The 17643-nt window shown below is 37.2% G+C and overlaps 2 protein-coding genes across 8 annotated transcripts in view; one reads left to right on the top strand and one right to left on the bottom strand.

Annotated features, from left to right (window-relative positions):
• fer1l6 (fer-1 like family member 6) overlaps positions 1-3546 on the top strand; it is a 29002-nt gene extending 25456 nt beyond the window's left edge. For all 4 annotated transcript variants that reach the window (XM_048193335.1, XM_048193334.1, XM_048193337.1 and 1 more), the window contains 3 exons: positions 1904-2061; positions 2572-2672; positions 2871-3546. In XM_048193335.1, coding sequence (XP_048049292.1) covers positions 1904-2061; positions 2572-2672; positions 2871-3051 — 440 coding nt within the window. In that variant the 3' untranslated portion in view covers positions 3052-3546. The remainder of the gene's footprint in view (positions 1-1903; positions 2062-2571; positions 2673-2870) is intronic.
• si:ch211-67e16.4 lies at positions 3212-17410 on the bottom strand. 4 transcript variants are annotated; one of them, XM_048193339.1, is made up of 7 exons: positions 16658-17410; positions 13314-13751; positions 7663-7710; positions 7351-7559; positions 7095-7254; positions 6744-6862; positions 5030-5165 (listed from the first exon to the last, which is right to left on the bottom strand). In XM_048193339.1, exons 1-6 carry the CDS (start codon positions 17166-17168, stop codon positions 6759-6761), a joined length of 1470 nt encoding a protein of 489 aa, XP_048049296.1. In that variant the 5' UTR covers positions 17169-17410; the 3' UTR covers positions 5030-5165; positions 6744-6758. The 4 variants fall into 4 exon arrangements, 3 of the variants coding, with proteins under 3 accessions (XP_048049295.1, XP_048049296.1, XP_048049297.1); XM_048193340.1 differs by having other exon boundaries at positions 5037-5165; positions 6753-6862; XR_007185250.1 differs by lacking the exons at positions 5030-5165; positions 6744-6862; positions 7095-7254 and adding an exon at positions 8531-9943 and having other exon boundaries at positions 7474-7559; positions 16658-17403.
• Positions 17411-17643: the final 233 nt, after the last annotated feature.

Here is a 17643-nt window from a genome sequence, read left to right as displayed (position 1 = left end):
GTTGTCCTAAAACCTTCTTCTTAGGACAACTTAGTTCTTAGGACAATTTTGATTAACTTTTTTGATCCACTTCAAATGTTGACTACTATAGTTTTCTCCTAGATATTAAAACTAACGGATGGTAACATTGTCTTCTGTCATGTTCAACACACATAACATTGTTAAAATCATAGAAATATTGGGTTTAAGACCCTTTAACATCTGTTTATACAGTGCATCTGGAAAGTATTCACAGCGCTTCACTTTTTCCACATATTACAGCCTTATTCCAAAATGGATTCAATCCATTATTTTCCTCAAAATTCTACAAACAATACCCCATAATGACAATGTAAAAGAAATTTGTTTGAAATCTTCGCAAATGTATTTAAAAAAAAAAAAACAATCATGTACATAAGTATTCACAGCCTTTGCTATGACACTCAAAATTGAGCTCAGATGCATCCTGTTTCCAATGATCATCCTTGAGATGTTTCTACAACTTGATTGGAGTCCACCTGTGGTAAATTCAGTTGACTGGACATGATTTGGAAAGGCACAAACCTGTCTATATAAGGTCCCACAGTTAACAGTGGATGACAGAGCACAAACCTAGCCATGAAGTCCAAGGAATTGTCTGTAGACCTCTGAGACAGGATTGTATCGAGGCACAGATCTGGGGAAGGGTACAGAAAAATTTCTGCAGCATTGAAGGTCCCAGTGAGCACAGTGGCCTCCATCATCCTTAAATGGAAGAAGTTTGGAACCACCAGGACTCTTCCTAGAGCGGGCCGCCCGGCCAAACTGAAGGGCCTTAGTCAGGGAGGTGACCAAGAACCCGATGGTCACTCTGACAGAGCTCCAGCATTTCTCTGTGGAGAGAGGAGAACCTTCCAGAAGAACAACCATCTCTGCAGCACTTCACCTGTAGTGGGCCTGTATGGTAGAGTGGCCAGACGGAAGTCACTCCTCAGTAAAAGGCACATGACAGCCTGCCTGGAGGACTCTCAGACCATGAGAAACAAAATTCTCTGGTCTGATGAAGCAAAGATTGAACTCTTTGGCCTGAATAGTAAGCATCATGTCTGGAGGAAACCAGGCACCGCTCATCACCTGGCCAATACCATCCCTATAGTGAAGCATGGTGGTGGCAGCATCATGCTGTTGGGATGTTTTTCAGTGACAGGAACTGGGAGACTAGTCAGGATCGAGGGAAAGATGAATGCAACAATGTACAGAGACATCCTTGATGAAAACCTGCTCCAGAGTGCTCTGGACCTCAGACTGGGGCAAAGGTTCATCTTCCAACAGGACAACAACCCTAAGCACATAGCCAAAATAACAAAGGAGTGGCTATGGGACAACTCTGTGAATGTCCTTGAGACTTGAACCCGATTGAACATCTCTGGAGAGATCTGAAAATGGCTGTGCACCGACGCTCCTCATCCAACCTGATGGAGCTTGAGAGGTCCTGCAAAGAAGAATGGGAGAAATTGCCAACAGGTGTGCCAAGCTTGTAGCATCATACACAAAAATACTGTAATTGGTGCCAAAGGTGCTTCAACGAAGTATTGAGTAAAGGCTGCTTATGTACATGTGATTTTTTTTTTTTATTATTATTATGGGGTATGGTTTATTGAATTTTGAGGAAAATAATGAATTTAATCCATTTTGGAAAAAGGCTGTAACATAAAACGTGGAAAAAGTGAAGCGCTGCGAATACTTTGTGAATGCACTGAACGCATCACATCCTCCCTAGAACTGCTCTGTAGTTTCTCCTGATAGGATTAAATCAGTGCTGCCAGAGCACTGCTATCTTACAATAGCAGAAATACAAAATTATACCTAAAAAAAAAACCAAACAAACAAAAACCTTGGCTCAACATTTGTTAATACTTGATGGTCATGTTTATGTTTTTCTCAGGCTCAGTGGAGTTGGACCTGCATGGGTTTCCACGTGGAGCTAAATCAGCTAAAGCTTGTAAGATGGAAATGCTGACAGAAACCACAGAGAACATCTCTATCTTTCAGCAGAAACGCTCCAAAGGCTGGTGGCCCTTCAGTAAATCTGCCGAACTCACAGTATGTGAATTAAATTATTTCAGTGGAGAAAAAAAGTGAATTAAACTGTACATGTTTGTAAGCATATGAACAATCAAAACTTTGCATTAAAAATACATTAGTCAAAGTCAATCACGTAAGTGAACAAATTAAGGCATGTTAAATCATCCATTTAGATTTCGTCCTCTTGTAATTATAAGGTTCTATCTGACATTTGTCAAAATTGAGTTATTCACATATTCTTATTGTGTGACAACTTGTTTACATTATGTGTGTTTTTTTTTTTTTTTATGTTGTGTACATTTTGGGACTTTTTATTTAAAAAACAAAAAGGTTCTATCTACAAAATTGAATGGAATGCAAAAACTTGTGAAACTCAATATCTCAAAACTGCTCAAAATGCAGATTGAACCTTATAATTCCAAGAGGACGATTAGTTCTGTACAAAACAATAGTATGTACGGGACTGTACACCCAAACATGTGACCTAGTAAAACTATTATTGCATTTTAACTGTTTTTCATCTATAAGGGGAAGGTAGAAGCAGAGTTCCACCTCGTGACCGCTGAAGAGGCAGAGAAAAATCCAGTGGGCCGTGCACGAAAAGAGCCAGAGCCTCTAGAGAAACCAAAGTAATGGGACTAATACACTCAATACCTAGGGTTCATTCCAATGATTACTAGGGTTGTCAATCAGTTTAAGAATATATAGGCCTATTTAATAAGAAAAATATTAAAAAACTGATTTGAATGAAATTGTGTTTGGTTTTGGGTTGTGTGGGTAGTTCTACTGTATATGTGAATTATTTAAGTTATTTCTCTTTTCTCTAGTCGTCCAGATACATCCTTCTCCTGGTTTATGAATCCTTTCAAGTGCTTCTTTCACCTGATCTGGGGGAACTACAAGAAATACATCATTGCTGGACTGGTGCTGTTGATCGTGACCTTGTTCCTGGTTCTTATCTTCTACACCCTACCAGGGGCGATCAGTAGTAAGATAGTCAATGGGTAATTAAACACCCATATAAAGTCACTGGACATAATGGAGCAGCACAAATTTAACTTCTTGTTGCTTTAATGCATTGAAATCTTGAAGCACATATTTAAACACTTGCTCTGCAGGTAGATGATTACTCAGGAGCGTAACTTGATTGATTTTAGGAACAATCTTATATTATCTTAAGATCTTATATTTTATTTAATATGCACCAACAAATGTAACATACACAACATTAAACATTTAATAATCGTTAAACAACATAACACTGAACATAGCACATGAAAACTGTAGGAAACATGTTTTAATCACATCCTACCTAGTGTAAAAAAATGAAATGTTATACTGTAGAGCTTTAAAACTTTAGAAATGGTTATGTAGTGACATTCAAAATGACAGAATTCAAAAATGAACATTTGTGTAAATTACATAAAACAAGCGAGAGCAAACCCAATCAGTCCATGTAATGTAAATTTGTGAGGGTTGAAATAAATTTCTTTGTGAAACACATTGTGTATTGCCTTTATATTGTAATTCCATGTCACTTCTCAGAATACCAATTAAACTGAATTGGTAAACTTTACCAATATAAAAAAGCTTTATAAAGTTCTTAATCAAAGACAAGAACAAGTTTGAAATGTTAATGTAGTATTTCAGTTATTGAATGTGGCTGTTGGTCCTCAAAGCTCCAAAATTATGGAAGCAACTGTCACAATGCCTTATTGCACTTTTTTTTTGGTAAGACACTGTGGTTAAAAAAAAAAAAAAAAAAAAAACTTAAGATAGCTGTAAGTTAATTGATACCAAATCTGATACAGCTCGTGCTTTACAGTTTTCCCCATTACGATAACTATATTTGAACATTTTATCAGTAAAACATTCCATACCAAAACATACCATTACATCAGCCACCAAAACAGAGACTCATTTCCCGAAACTATAAACAGCATTCACCACTTTTTACACAAGTGTCTGTTAAACCACGTTTGCCTGCTCAAAATCAAACGCCCTAATCTGCTTATACAGCACATTTGCACTGTGTGCTCATTTAGAAAGCAATGGCATACCAAATTTTCTGATCAACAACCGTCATAGTTAAATTTAGGCCACAACGATGAACATGTATATTGTAACAAATGGACCAAATTATTATTTAAAAACACCCTGAACACTGCGGTCAAAAACATTTCAACAATAACTAGGACATTCAAGTGAACATTGAGAGCAGCAGAGTGCAATTTTTGTATCCTTGTACTTTTTTGTACCTTGGTACTTTTTCATTAATTCAACACAGTTTATTGTAGAATGTATTGTATTATACAGTCACAGTTGTTAAATGCTTAATCTAATTATGTAGCATTTAATTGTTTGGTTAAGTTTGCTAAGCCAAAGTTTGAATTAATTTTAAAGATGAACATGTTGAATTTATTGATTTATTGAGGTTTGCACTGATCAGTATCGGGGTTTTGTTTGCAGGTTATAGTTTTAGGAACAACATTTGACGTCAACCTTTTTCAAACCCAAGTTCCACCATTACTTAGCACAAGTTTCCACCACTAAATAAACACTGCATCATTGGTAAGTTGTTCTAGGTACAGTAGTTCTGTTCTGTGATAGCGCTGAGGAGCCAGACGGCATCATACCCTCATTCAAGCCGTGTACCAGTGCTGATTGGGAAGGACTGGGTCCGAGCTGCAGCAGCAGGTTATATGTGCCAGTCTCGGACAGTCCCCTTCTCAATCCAAGCCCACCGCGCTGCGCCGGCGCCCCGCCTCGCCTGCGGTTAGAGATCAGGCCGCCCCGCTGGGCAGGTGAGCCCTGCACTGGAGCCCCGTTAAACTGCGCAGCCTGCGAGGCCATCAAACAGGCTTGTAGTTTGCGTTTGGCACGCCAGCGGGCCACTCGAAGGCGAGTCTTTTCTCTTCGTTCCCTTACCAGGTCTGCAAGTAGAGCCTGCGGTAGAGTCTGCTCCAGCTCACGCCGTCGGTTTGTACTACACCCTCGGTTTGTGTTACGACCTCTCAGACTCAGAGTTCGGCTGCGTTTGTACTCTTCATACAGGTTCAGGTCCTTGCGTCTCGGACGCACCTGCTTTTGGACCCCTGCCACAGACAGCGGAGAGTCGTCATCTAAATATGGGCAGAGAGGTAAGAGATTAAATATATTAATAAAAATCTTTTAACCTCACCAACTGTTGAGCCACAATTTTTAAGCAATAGCAGCATGCTAGCAAGTTATTGTTTAAAACACCTTTATAGTTTTATATGATGTTAATATGTGCATTTAGTACTCAACATTTGTCCTAGGCCAACTGAAGCCCATCTCAAAACTACTAACATGATTTCAAGTAAGAACTAAAAAGTAAAAAATACACAAACACTCACAAACCTAATGTGAAATATTACAGAAGCCTTTGTTAGCTTATTATTAACACATTAATGAACATGCAGTGTTCACTTTAATACAATATCACATGTGCAGAGTCACAGGGAGGCACAAAAGATCACTTTTAAAGATTTTCATACGAAACTCACAAACTGGCAGAGCAGTTGCGATTCCGTGCATTACGCAGCTTCTATATGTGGCTTTTAATGTTACACGTCAGCTCTTTCCTCTCCTGAAAACTGTTTTGTCTGCTTACTGCAACATCACATCCTGTCAGTTTCCTGATAACTGGTAACCTCAAGTATCTTCTTATCAATGTCTGCTGAGCAAGTTTCAGGTGCACAAAGGCCAAGATAGCTCAATTTTTAGAACGCATTTGGTTTTACTGTGTAACCTGACATGTAGTTTATAGTTTTCAGGGGGTTTTATGATAATATTTGAAAGATTACATGGAATACGTGTACTTTTCACACCACAGTACAATTTTAGGTCTCACTTTATATTAGGTGGACTTAACTACTATGTATTGCAGAACACTTTTTCTGCTATTGAGGTGGATACGGGTAAGGTTAGGCAAGGCAAGGCAATTTTATTTGTATAGCACATTTCATACACAATGGTAATTCAAAGTGCTTTACATAAAGAAGAAGAATAAAAATAGAACATAAGGAATAGAAATAACAGTAAAAACAGAATTTTGCTATCTGGATGGATGAGCTAGGAAGTCTTAGGGAGATTTTTTTTAGGTTAGGGACCGGTTTGATGGTTTGAGTAGGTTTAAGGGTGGGTTAAGGTGTAAGGGATGGGTCAACAGTGTAATTAGACAGCTTAATTAGTAGCTTTGGTGTGCTGACTTTTTTCCTGTTTTTCATAATTTTTTTGGGTTGAGCATCCAGTTTTGAGCTGATGATGTGTGTGCTTTTTGTCTCGATTCAACAGTGCAATTCTACATGTAATTACAGAAATTAATTACAGATGTAATTACTTGCAGATATTTTTTAATACAAATACAATCTAAAAACATGTACACAATAAGTGCATTGTATCAAATTATTAATTTAAATGTACTGTAAGTACATAGTAGTTAAGGCCACTTAACATAAAGTGGGACCCAATTTTAAAATTCTTTACTTAATCCTGATGTTGATTTTTCTTTTTTTCTGTTTTTAATATACAAAAAATGGACACCGACTGTAGACACTTTAAAAACCCTAATTAACTACTCAGTTCTGAACAATAGATCAAGTAGTTATTCAATTATTTATTTAACAGTATGCAATACAGTAATTCTTTGTACAAGCAATGTATACAAAAAAACTGACATTTTTTACAAAAGTTTAGGAGGATGTCCTTCCTGGGGCCAAACGCAGGTAATCTTTGATACATTTCTCTGCCTCTGCTTCTGTGGGAGTCAGGAGGACATTATTCCTCATAGCTGCAGCTGCATGTTAAATGGATAAAAGTTATTAGTTTACCAAGAAACAAACTAACATTTTTATTTCATTTATTACTTAACTTTATCTGAACAGACAAATCTAACAGTGTTTATGTATGCAATTGTAAAATTTTAGTGAGCAAAAGTGGAAATGTATTCATATGTGAATTGACTGAGATGTGTAATTATGATATCACTACTTTTATCAATAAAAGAAATCCATTAGTTTTGGACATACCTATTATTAGTGCTCCAATATTTGTTTTTCTTATGCCGCGCTTGTCTCCACGTCCGCACCAATTGAGCTGTTTGGCCAAGTTGAGGGCAAAGACCTTGTTGCAAATTCTCCATATGGTCTTTTTCATAGTTTGACCTCCACTAACAGACAATCTGTTCACCTAAAACAGAGAATGAATAGAGCATGTAAATAAAATTCACAAAAAAATGAGACATTTTGGTCACTGATTTATTTACATAATTCCAAAGAATCTTACCAATTTTTGCATCATTCCTTTGTCTAGAAGTCTTTGCTCCAACCGGTCAAGATCCTCCATTGACATCAGAGGCAAGACACAATCCTCTTCTTCCATCTGCAGTGGGGGTTCAAAGCTGTTGTTCCCCACGAGACACTGAACTAATGCAGTCAGGTGGTTGATTTTCCAGTCCATTTCTCCCTGCGACTCAAGAATAGCCCTCTCTACAGCTGCAATACCACAGGTGATTTAGTTGGGACTGTCACATTTATAAATGTATTGAGTTTGTAAATGTTGTTGTAAATGTATTGTAAATGAAGGAATTAAACTTACCTGTACATTGATTATTTTCAAAACTCCCCGGACTCACATCTGACATAGCTGTAAAAACAAATTTACAAGCATTAACATTTTTTCAGAAAAAACATAACACACATGAAGAAATATTATTGGCTGTTTTTAGATTCATGTTAAAAAGCAACTTCAATCAAACTATTTAATCAAAGTAAGAATAAAACGTACCCGAACTTCAAAAACTAAATATGTTCAAAAAAAAATTAAAACTAGTCTGTTCTTTGTCTTTTTGTCAGTCACCAGCTTTCTTTCCAACTCCAAGCTTAACAAATAGACACATTAGATTCAAAACAAATATAAATTAGTAAAAGCTAGAATTAGGCCTTTATGTCGATTTAGTTTGAAGTTGTGTCCTCAAGTTTCATGTCAACCCTGCTGACATCATAATTCTCTCCAAAATCATGCTATATTATTGGATTTGATCTATATGGGAACATCATCCATTCAAGCAGTAATTTTTTTTAAATATAACTTTACCTTTTTATGCTTCTCAGTAGGGCCAATTTTCAACCCTGTTACCATTTTGTACAGTAAACACTGGTTGCTCAATTCTCCTACTAAGAACCTAGTGTCATGACCTTTTCCTGTCTAACTAAACTGTGAAACTCAACCCTGTTACCATCAGCCCTGTTACCTTTTGCAAAAAAAAATTATTTTATACAAACCTATATTAATATACCTTGAAACGGTGTATTAATATACATTTAAAACACTATTCTGTCTGACAATGTTTAAAAATGTACAAAAATAAAACAAATCCAAAAACCATGAATGTCAGTGCAGTAATTAGAAGTCTTAATATGGGAAACAGTGACCTTTAAAGTTCAAGTAAAGCAGTTAGACTCACCTGTTCATGTTGATGCATTTCTCTTGTGATTCCCCTTCACTGAATGACTTGTGATGTGTAAAAAACATGAACAGCCTCAAAAGGGGGAAAAATGTTTGTTTCTTCCAAAAAATTATTTAATTCTTACAAAATGTGTATTTTATGACAAAATGTTAACATGAATATTCATTAGAAAGGATAATCTGTCTCATTCACTGTCTGTTAAAAAAGATAAGATATATATATATATATATATATAGGAGCTTTCAAAATATTCCAAGATCTGGCCTGTGAAAAATGTAAAGTAAAAGGTTTTACAATAGTAAACAAAAACTCTCAGAAATGGATGCCCTGTGTACCTGACCTTTTTAAATAAAACATTTAAATAATAATAAACATTCATTATTGCATAAAAATATCATTGCTGGTCTCATGAAGAATTATTTTTCACCTCTGGCCCAAATTAGTTATTTCATGTCATGTGTGTTACAGTTCAACACATGATTCAGTATCCTAAAGATATTCAGTAATGCCATTGCCAGGCATTACAATAAAATTACAGCAATAAAATATTGTAATTTACTGATTACTTCAGTTACTCTCTAAATACACAGAATATTACAAAAACACAGTGATGGAAAAAAGTAACAGGGCTGAATGCAATTCAACAGGGTTGGAAATGATAGCAGGGTTGAAGTGGCTACTGTTAATCAAATATACATTAATTGATTCAATCATTCATCCATTCATTCATTTATTTAAATTTTGACAACTCATTACAAAGTACCTAGTGCAGAACACATGTAATACAAATGGTAACATATTCATTTAGCATGACCCACAAATCTTTGAATTTAAATGTCAAGATGTCACAGGTTTCAGTTAATAATCACATCTCCCACTCACTTCTGGATAACCCAGAATCTCAGTCATTCCTCTCTTTCAGTTACAGCTGAAATATTGTGCAGCTCATTGACTTGGTCACAAGTCATTTTACTAGGTGCCTGAATTACCACCTGATAGAGCCTCAATGTTGATGGACTCAAGTGCTTTAAGGCTATGCTGGCCTGTGTAAGGCCCTGATGGGTTGCACCTGGGACGTCCTGACCCTGACTTATCAGTCTTTCTGAGGTCCTCTTCAGGGTTGCAATAACGCCATCAGACTGGGTTCGGGACTGTCCGGAGGGGAAGCAATCATTTTGAAAAACGGTTTCCTTCTCTTCTGTCGTTCTTTGGCATCTCTCCACTGCTTGCGCCTCCATCTCTGAGCCTTCTCACACAGGTCACCAATTCTCTTCTTTTTCCCTGTCTCAACATCTCTTCTCCACCTCTCTCGCTCAGTCCTGAGGTACTTTTCCCTGCGTGCAGGATCAGCATCCCTTCTCGCCCTGTACGCTCTCTGTTTTTCAGCAGCTGTTTTTGCCATTACTGTGTCTGAAAAAAGGAATCCAATATGAAGACTTGCTCAGCTTCTCCATATTCCAAATGAATAGATGCTTTTAAACTCAGCATGACTTGATATGTATGAACTCATCATATGTACAAGTTGCGAGTTGCATTACAATTTAGATATCGTGACCATTTCAACCCTGTAATGACCCTAATTCTGAATTGCATTCAGAAATGTTTCAGGATCAAATGTTACAAGGGTTGAAGTTCAGTGTAAATCTAAAAATGGCTTTTAACGGCACCAGTGCCATACACCAAATTATTCGGACCACAAAACTGAAAAATCCTGATCTCGAAAAAACAGGTACAGTTTATGTGGATTGCAGTACACTTTGCAACTGGTGTGAAAGGAATACAGTAAGTTGTGATAATGAACCGCTTGCCTTCAGAAAGCAACCTGCACTCTTCTTATCTCTTTCACAACATAATATCAACAGGTGTTTGCAAGTTTTGATTGTAAAACCAAAGTGACAAACCATTGGTACATGTGATGATAACCATGCTTTCCATCTTTAGTGGCTTCTTTTTTTGCTACAGTGGTAAACAGCGGTTGCTGCTAGTGCTCACGGACCTCAGCTCAGAGTCAATGTGAAAAGAGGTCTGCGGCCAATGGGTTTGGACCACAGAATCAAAACCAAGTGTCAAAAACAAAAATATACCTCTAACCACACTAACAGATTATTTCTCAGAAATATTTTCTCAGAAAATTGATGAATATCTCCCTGAATGTTTTTTTTTTTTTGGGGGGGGGGGGGATATTTGTGTCATACAGTCAAAAAGTTGTTCAATGGCATGAGAGTAAGTAAATTTATTTTCTTTTTAGTGAACTATAGCTTTAAAGAAATTTGGGGGAAATGCTTAAGTGTATTTTTGTTAACATTTGTGTACATGAATCAGCACATACTGTCTAAACTTTCCTTTCTGAGGTGGAAACATTATGTGCATGTACTTGTGGTTTCCTAGCATGTGTGTGTACATTTGTTTATTGTTTTGCACATTTCCTTAAAAGTGGGTACAAAATCTGTATACTAAATACTTGTATACAAAATTGTATTGGTTAATTCTACATGGTTACGCCCTGTCCACACAGGTATTTTCAAAACCGCAGCTTTTTCTATGCGGTTTGGCCATTCGTCCACACGCGAATGCAGTGTCTGGTCACTGAAACTCAACATTCTTGAAAACTCCAGCCAGGGTGAAGATTTTTAGGAACTCCGATTACAGTTTTGTCGTGTAGATGGTAAAACCGGAGATTTTAGCTTGTGACATTGGAACTGGTACTGGTAATAACCTTTTTTCCAGGCTTCTGATTGGCCAACATGGCTTTACAGTTAGGGTTATATCACCACTTGTTGGTCTTGACAGCGCTTCATAGCGTGTTTTCATGTGGACACAATGTTTTTTTTAAAAGGAGGAGGAAAAACTCTGTTTATAAAAATACCTGTGTACAATGTGGACTAACTATAAAAGCTTTGTCTTGATTACCTTTAAGTCAAGCGCACTGTCATTTTCATAAGCCTTTTTGGTGCACATTCACTTGAACACTTATATTTGTAAAATCAGTTTGACCAAATTTCTTGTGATTTAATTTAAGAATTTGGAAAACAAGCTTGTTGATCCAAAAATGAAAATTCTGTCATGTCGTTCCAAACCCTCTTGGGTAACTACACTGTAAGTACATGTGCTGTAAAATAAAGACCTCTGTTCATCTTCAGAACACAAATGAAGATAATTTTAATTCAATTTCTTCCATTGAAAGACTATTCACCCACAACTCTGATGCTTCAAAAAGTTCATAAATAGATCATAAAAGAAATCTATATGAATCTAGTGTTTTAATCCAAGTCTTCTGAAGGGTCATGATCACTTTTATATGGTAAATAATAATTAAGCATTTAATACGTACGGTTGAGCTTCCATTTAGCATATTTGAGAGCTCTATTTGTATGTTCACTGATTAATGTTTATGTGTATAAAAACCTAGATTTAAATTGCTCAGTTTGTATGTATTTTTCTCTCAGATTTCATTAATATCTTCATTTGTGTCTTATGGGTTTGGAACATCATGAGAGTGAGTGATTGATGACAGAATCTTTATTTTTGGGTTTGCATTTATCTTGCTTCATTAAAGGGGCTATATGCAGAAATCAGAAAACCTTGTTATTAGTGACACCTGTGGCCATTAAGTGAACTGCAGCCAGCAACTTACTGCCTGTACTCACACTCATGCACACATAACACACATAGTGCTGCTAATTTAGTGATTTTGTCACTAAATTTAGCATCTTCCCCACCCCTTTTGAGACTTTCAATAGCCTAGCGACAAATTTAGCAACTTCTTGGACAAACCTTATCTAGATTCCGTGACTCGCCCACTGATCTATATTTATATTAATATAGACCAGTCGACTCGCCAGTATGACGTCATCTAGCCACATGTAGCGACCAGTTTTAGCTACTTTCAACTAAAACCAAATGGCAACACTGTACACACAAGAGACTGAACATGATTTAAGCCCCCATATACTTATATGCAAGGCTTTTTTAGTTCTTCGCTTAGAAGTTAAAAAGTTGAAAATATCTTTGCAGCAATATATTGTTAACAAACCTCACAAAGTCGTCCGCGCTGCTGAGAGCGATGTTTAGATGAATATATACATATGTGCTGCACACTTTTCTCAATAACAAAATAAACAACAAGAATGTTGAGAAAACAGTAGTTGAAAAAGCATCTGACAACAGCGATGTGGATGTTTGCACCAGTATATTTGACACTATAGACTATATAGATCAGGCTATGTGAGATTGAAGAGACTATTAATCCCTTTTCTTTGCATGACACATTGACATTACAGTAAAAAAAAATAGCTCTTTTGCCATTATCCTAAACATTGTATAAGCATTCATTTCATGTGTCATTGAACAGAAGAGAGGCTCTTGGGAGCGCGTAAACGTCACATCCTTTGGATTGTCCAGAGTCCTTCGCATAGAAATTAGTCTACAGGCATTCATGGACAACCAAAAGTCAGAGAATGTCTCGTTTTTTTTAAGTTTCGTTACAAGCTGTTCACACATTGGCAATAGAAAAAGCTATTAATATATGAAAATTCTTACATATAGCCCCTTTAACAAACAGGTTAATTAAAATAAACTTTATAAAAACTCAAACAGAAACATTATTATTCCCTTGTTCAGTATTTTAAAATAAAAAAAACAGCTTTTAATGAAGTTATTCTTATTGAAGTGTGAGTCTTTTATGCAATAGTTAAAACATGTCTTGGTGACAAGGCTCTACTATCTACACGTTCATAATATCCCAAATAAACCAGTGTAAAAAAGTTAATTTTATACTTACAGGTGGTTGGGTCCACGTTGATGAATGCTGGGATTGCAAGGTCTGCTGAAGTGCCTGGACTCTGAAGAGCTTGAAAGGATGCTGGTAGATCTAGTGAGACCCCAAGCTCTGGTTCCCCCACTTGCTGGTGAAGTTCAGGGTTGGAATATTCAAGCCTAGATATGCTGCCAGCTTCTGCGGGTTCATCCTTCACGCAGACAATTTCAACCTCCGCCTCCTCCTGTTTGATCTTAAGCGATGGTGCTCCAAAGGCCACTGTGTTTGTAGTCTGGGACGACATGCTTTCTTCTGCCATCATGGGTGCAGAGAGGACGCTGCTGTCCGGCATGTCTGTGTGCCCAGTGTCTGCAGAGGCCAGAGGGTTTTGACCCCATATTGGATCGCTGGTCTCAGACAGAAGCCCCTGACTGTCCACCAGATGAGGGCTCGAGTTATCAACTATGGAAACAAAAGTCACTTTCTGTTGAGTTGAGGGAAAACATTAGGAAAGAATAATAATACACACTGCTTGATTGAAAATAAGTCATATTACAAAACTCCTGAACTGTTCTCCTTGAACTTTTAAGTAGCGATAGATATATATATTCAGGTAATTTAAGTAATGAAATACATTTTCATGTCCCCATCAGAATCGTTTTGCAGTCCCCCTGTGGTCAAAATCAAGCTTTTAATATTTTTTTATATGTCTCTGTGGTGTATTTAATATGCCTTAGGACAAACCATGTGCAAATTCATAAGTCAACACCACTGCTGAGTATTTTCTCTTTAAAACTGCAGTGAACCAAAACACGGTTTGAAATCGCTGGTGTTTCTGAGGTCACAATCTACCTTGTAACCAATCATGTCAACATGTGATCGTCAACGAGTGGATCTGTGAGCTGGTGTGAGTGAGTGGAGGCGGGGTTCATTTGCATATTCATAGAACTGCGTATATTAAATGAAGCAAGGGTGTAGTTACATTCAAGCTATTTTAAGGCATGGAAAAAACATTTAAATATGTAACTTTGGTGATCAACGATGAGTTTTAAGGGATAAAATTACTGACTATAATATATTTAATTAATTATTAAACTAACATTAATTGAGATGGAAATCATATGTTTTCTTTTGTCACAATTCAGTGAACATTGTTCACCTTTTATAATGTTAAACTTTTACTAACAAAACTGTTTAACTCTTTAACTAACAAATGTTTCTTAATAGTCTCAGCCTCAGACATTGGCTGAACATCTGATGCATATGGCACATGAAATGGCATCTGATTGGTTAAATTCTCCAGGATTTCCAGGAGACGTGTGTACAACAGTACACCTAAAAACAAAGCCGTCGTGACGCCAAACCCTCTCATGCAAAAAAGCAAGCCGCCGTGTTTACATCTGTGACAATGTGTGCTTATCAGGATCAGATAAAAGTTGAATTTTCAAAAGTATGTGAAGTTTGCATTGCAGCTGATGCAGTGAACTTGCACAACCTTTCTTGAATTAATTATTAGGTGCACGGCACACCTATCATAGGCTTGTCAACTTTACATTTACACACCCCTAAACATGGCGCAGAACAAAACAAACTGTTATCTGTTTCTTTACATGTCAGTCAGATGGCCTCTGGGCAGTCCTGAGACAATGAAAGCTGCAATGGAGTCCAGACCTTCTGCCGTCAGTCTGAAGGTTTGGCGACGTGAGACTAGTTCCTTTATGACATCGTGCTCCAGAAGTGACATTATTTCAGGTGTAGAACAAACTTCAAAAGGCATAAGCAAAAGACTTTATTAACTCTATTAATAGTTAGTTTGTCTCACTTTAAATCTATGCAGTGTCCTGTTCACTAATATTACAGTAATCAGCATGACACTCTAAAATGTTTCTCCAGGTGACTATGTAAGCTCACTTGCAGTGGCTTTTTGTTGTGAATTTTTATATATTGTATAAAATAAACGGGTAGCACTTTATTTTACAGTCCTGTTCTGCACGTACATGCTATGTGCTTATTATAGCAATTAATATCTAGGTACTAATCCTGAACCTAACCTTAACCCATGTAGTTACCTTATTATAGTATTACCAGTTTCCTGGGTAACAACACTGCAAGTACACATCCTGTAAAATAAAGTGTAACCAATAAATGTTTATTGAAATTCAATAATTTGTGAATATGATATGTGCATTTGTTAAATAGTATATGTAACACCCTGTTCGAAACATCAGTGTCGGCCTTTAAAAAAATAAAACATTAGCCTACCACTAGTTCTGACTAAATGATCTACAATTAAAATACACAGTAGTATACTTCTATATATTGTGCAGTGTACATTTTGTATTTGTGAAGTAGTAGTGTACTTTACAGTGTTGAGTGTGTCTGGCTGCAATCCATCAATTTTCAACAAGATACCAACAGAGCGAGAATGTCTGCATGTCTCCAGTCCACACCTATTGCTGCAGTCATTATGGATAATGACACAGTATTAGTCATTCCTGTTATTCAGCACCTTTTGAGCTCTGTGACTTCTTAAAAAGGAATATGTTTGTGTTGTATTTTAAAGAGGTCTTACAATAAAAGTGTAGTGTAGAAAAGGGGTTCCTTCATGTAAACACCCCCTTAGTGCTCTTCGTGCATATTCATGGACATTTGTTTTTGTGCAAGTTTCCTTATAAGCGGCTAGCGATATTCTTTTGTATCAATACTGACAATGTTATCATACTGATCATTCCTGTTATGCAGCTCTGTAACTTCTTTAAAATGAGTAGAGTATGTTTGTGTTATAATTTAAGGAATTAGGCTACTGCTATAAATATTGTAGTGTATGAAAGTGTAGTTTAAGAAATGAAAATTATTTGCACAATGGCAAGAAAATGAACAGGATGGAACCCAACAGGATAGAAATAAAGAGCTGAAGTTAAAGCTGAAATATTGAAAACAGGCCAATTTGTGAAATGTATTTCAATATAATAGAATATTTAAAGAGTGAGACAAACCTACTAACACAACAAAACATCCCAAAAGTCATCTAATCGATTGCTAATACCTAACTAGAGATATTTGTACTGTTGTCTCCAGCAAAAATTGCCACTTCCTGCAGAATGGTAGCAGGATTGAAAGTAAAATTTAGGGAAATGTGCAAATTTAAGTGATATTCCCCCCAAAAAACATTTCAATCAGAGAGGAAAAAAGTAATGAAATGATTGAGAAATAAGCCATATGTTGTGATACTGTGATAAAAGAAAACTAACAAACATGATTTCCATTTCACCTTTGTTATTTTAATGAAAATATATTAAGACATTCATGATGGGAATATGAAAAGGTACTGCATCACCCATACATGTTCATCAGGGGCCGTTTCATACCTTTATGAGCTGATGATCCATGGATCTCTTCAATATGGAAATCAGCAATGTGATTCTCATTTCTTAACGTTTCTTTGGACATGTGCATCTGATGCCTCACCCATGAGGGTCCAGCCACAGGGGCAGGTTCAGTGACCCTCGGTCTGGGACAGGGGTTTGGGGCTTTGGCACACACTGACACAGTGCTCGTCGGCACTCTTCTGCAGTGCACCCCTGTGGATGCTGCCATGTCTCCATCTCCATGATACAGTCTATGGTTGGCGTCCTTAGCAGCCAGGACGCTAATGTACTTGCGCATAGTTTTCATCTGACAGCGGGACGTCTCCAGCATTCTCCTGATGTTCTCATTCTCCTTCTCTTTAGCGGTCATCTCCCGTTTGATCTCCTCAAATTTGAGCCCGACCACCCGGATCATCTCTCCTAACACGGTCTCCACCGCGACGTTCACGGCTTTTTCTATGACAGCGCCCATTTGGCCCCGCATCAGAGAGATGGTCAAATTCACGTCCATGCTGATGGGCGCAGATCTAAGCTGTGTCGAAAACACGATTAAAATATCTGATTGACTGACTGGTATTCGAGTGGGCCTATATTTGTGCTAAACTTAGGCTACGTTTACCAGACTAACGCACAGACTCCGTCCGCCATTGCCCACGCAACGACAACACTGAGACGGAGCAGGAATCACATCCGGTTCAGCAGGAGCACATTAACCCTCTGTGGGTGGGAAGCATTTTATGATGCTCCCTCAATAAAAGCGTACACAACAGTGATGATTTATGGGTATAGCATTTTTGCACACATGTACATCACCAGGGTAAGTTGGCAGAAACACCATCACAAGATGCATTGTGAAAAATTAGTTGACTTTACATAAAAAAGTAAGAGGAAATCCGTTGCCTTAAAGGATTAGTTCACTTTCAAATGAAAATTAGCCCAAGCTTTACTCACCATCAAGCCATCCTAGATGTATATGACTTTCTTCT

This window comes from Megalobrama amblycephala, linkage group LG6 (genome assembly GCF_018812025.1).
Source record: "Megalobrama amblycephala isolate DHTTF-2021 linkage group LG6, ASM1881202v1, whole genome shotgun sequence".
Classification (NCBI taxonomy): Eukaryota; Metazoa; Chordata; class Actinopteri; order Cypriniformes; family Xenocyprididae; genus Megalobrama; species Megalobrama amblycephala.
This window is presented reverse-complemented; position numbering and strand designations above follow the sequence as displayed.